Source organism: Miscanthus floridulus, unplaced genomic scaffold (genome assembly GCF_019320115.1).
Source record: "Miscanthus floridulus cultivar M001 unplaced genomic scaffold, ASM1932011v1 fs_360_2_3, whole genome shotgun sequence".
Lineage (NCBI taxonomy): Eukaryota > Viridiplantae > Streptophyta > Magnoliopsida > Poales > Poaceae > Miscanthus > Miscanthus floridulus.
This window is the reverse complement of record NW_027096635.1, coordinates 36228-38513: the sequence shown is the minus strand read 5'-3', so window position 1 is coordinate 38513 and position 2286 is coordinate 36228. Positions and strand designations below refer to the sequence as shown.

The window sequence follows — 2286 nt, the reverse complement described above, 5'->3', positions numbered from 1 at the left end:
GGATGAAGAAGGTTCGTGATGGTGTCGCTAGAGGCCGACACGCTGTTGCTTGTCTGTCGGCTCGCCCAGGGCAGCAGGGGCACGGCCGCACTGGCCGCGGCGCTCGCGTCCGGTGGTGCCAATACTGATCGTTGGGTGGAGGATGCGATGAAACTCCGGCGGCAAAGCCGTACGTCGCCGGTGCTCAAGTTATGCGAAAGCCACCTATTTGGCATTCACGTTAAATTCGGACCAGTAATTAAGCACCACGCTTAAGTCGTTTTTGTTGGTCCCTCGGCTGTCCTGCACACGTAAGTAGTAAGCTTACCAGCACACTCACTGACTATGGCTAGAGGTAAAAGAAGATATTGAGAACAGCTCACACACAGCACAAGCCTAGCGCTGGCCGAAAGCTCTGCTTCTGGATGTGTCAAACTGAACTGATTTGCTGTATTGCTTTGGCATAGCATATATACAGGTGCTTGATACCTCTACCAAGTACGTAGTTATTGGTGAGTACACCAACTACCTACTACTAAGATACAAGGCTTAGCTCAGCCATCTCTACACTACATGGCTGAAGTAAGCCATTCCTACTCCCTTACTGCAACAGTAGCAGGGACTGGACAGCTGAGCCGACCAGTTTTAACTCCTAATCAGGGAGTGGACAGCTTAGCCGACTAGTTCAAATGGAGAGCAGCAGATTATGTCTTACAATTCTTCCTCTAATCCTGCTGCTAACCCGATGCCTTGACCTCATCCATGCCAATCATCTTCCTCAGCTCCATGAACTACAGGCGCCCGAGTGATTTGGTGAGTATGTCAGCGAGCTGTCTGCCGATCTCGACGAATTCGATGACGATCTGTCCTCCATCGATGCAGTCCCGGAGGAAGTGGAACTTGATATCGATGTGCTTGCTTCGGTCATGGAGGACATGATTCTTAGCGAGGGCGATGGCGGGCTGGTTGTCCACCATCAGAGCTGACGGGTGAGCTTCCTCGCCGGTCAGCTCGCCCAGCAGCCGGCGTAGCCAGACAGCCTGGCACGCCGCTGTGGCTGCTGCAACGTACTCCGCCTCACACGTCGACAGCGTCACGATCTTTTGCTTCATCGACTGCCAAGCAATGGGGGCCGCTCCAAGAAAGACTTGTTGGTCCCTCGACTGCCCTGCATAGGTAAGCATTAAGCTTACCAGCACACTCACTCACTATGGCTAGAGGTAGAAGAAGATATTGAGAACAACTCACACACATATAACACAAGCCCAGCGCTGGCCGAAGGCTTTGCTTCTGGATGTGACAAACTGAATTGGTCGTCGGCGTGTATGTGGACGACTTGATCGTCACTGGAGTGCAGGCGGAGGATATTGACGACTTCAAGCGCGAAATGGCTGCTCATTTTAAAATGAGCGATCTCGGCGCGCTCTCCTACTACCTCGACATTGAGGTGAGGCAGGGGAAGGAGCACATCTCCCTGGGCCAACGCACCTATGCGGAGAAGCTGTTGGAGCGCAGCGGCATAGCGGAATGCAAGCCGTGCACAACTCCAATGGTGGAGCGGCTGAAGCTGTCCAAGCACAGCACGACGGCGAAGGTGGACGCGACGCGCTACCGGAGCATCGTCGGCGGGCTACGTTACCTCATGCATACCCGGCCGGACATCGCGTTCGTGGTCGGGTATGTCAGCCGTTTCATGGAGGACCCACGCAAGGATCACTGGTCGGTAGTGAAGAGGCTGCTGCGCTATATCAAGGGGACGCTCGATTAAGCAATCATCTTCCCCAAGAGTGGTGGCAAGGGTGGGCTACGGCTCACAAAAAAATTGGTTTGTATGACATCAGCACACTGTCATGGTAAGTACAAAATTGGTCATAAAAAGTGTCTATGACAAAAAAGCAGCGTCATGCCAGTCATCATATAACGACCGTCACATAATGTACCTTGTGACGATAATATTTAGAACCGTCACAAAATGTTACGACCTTTTGTGACGGTTGTGTCTTTCCGTCACATATTGTTATCTTTTATGACAATTGTAACTGTCACGTATTGGTCAGTCAACGCGTCACCTAATGTATGCAACGTCATAAATGGTACGTGCGAGGACAGTCTCAGATAAGTTTTTTTGACGACACAGAAACGTCATATATAAGTATGTGGATTTTGTGACGCCTAAATTTTGTCTTGTTTTGTATGGTAGTTAGAGACATTTTGAGACGATTGTATGGCGTCACAAATTGTCCTCTCATTCATGACTTGCGTGGCAGCCATATTTATTGACGACACACTGATCTTTCATCACAGCTC

The 2286-nt window shown here is 50.8% G+C and overlaps 1 protein-coding gene across 1 annotated transcript; it reads left to right on the top strand.

Annotated features, from left to right (window-relative positions):
* Positions 1 to 1366: 1366 nt before the first annotated feature.
* On the top strand, positions 1367 to 1747 carry LOC136531473 (uncharacterized mitochondrial protein AtMg00810-like). The gene has a single exon (XM_066524132.1). It carries the CDS (start codon positions 1367 to 1369, stop codon positions 1745 to 1747), a length of 381 nt encoding a protein of 126 aa, XP_066380229.1.
* Positions 1748 to 2286: the final 539 nt, after the last annotated feature.

Excerpts from the sequence above, each read along its gene's own strand:
- LOC136531473 (XM_066524132.1), top strand. The coding sequence starts at position 1,367 with ATGGCTGCTCATTTTAAAATGAGCGATCTCGGCGCGCTCTCCTACTAC.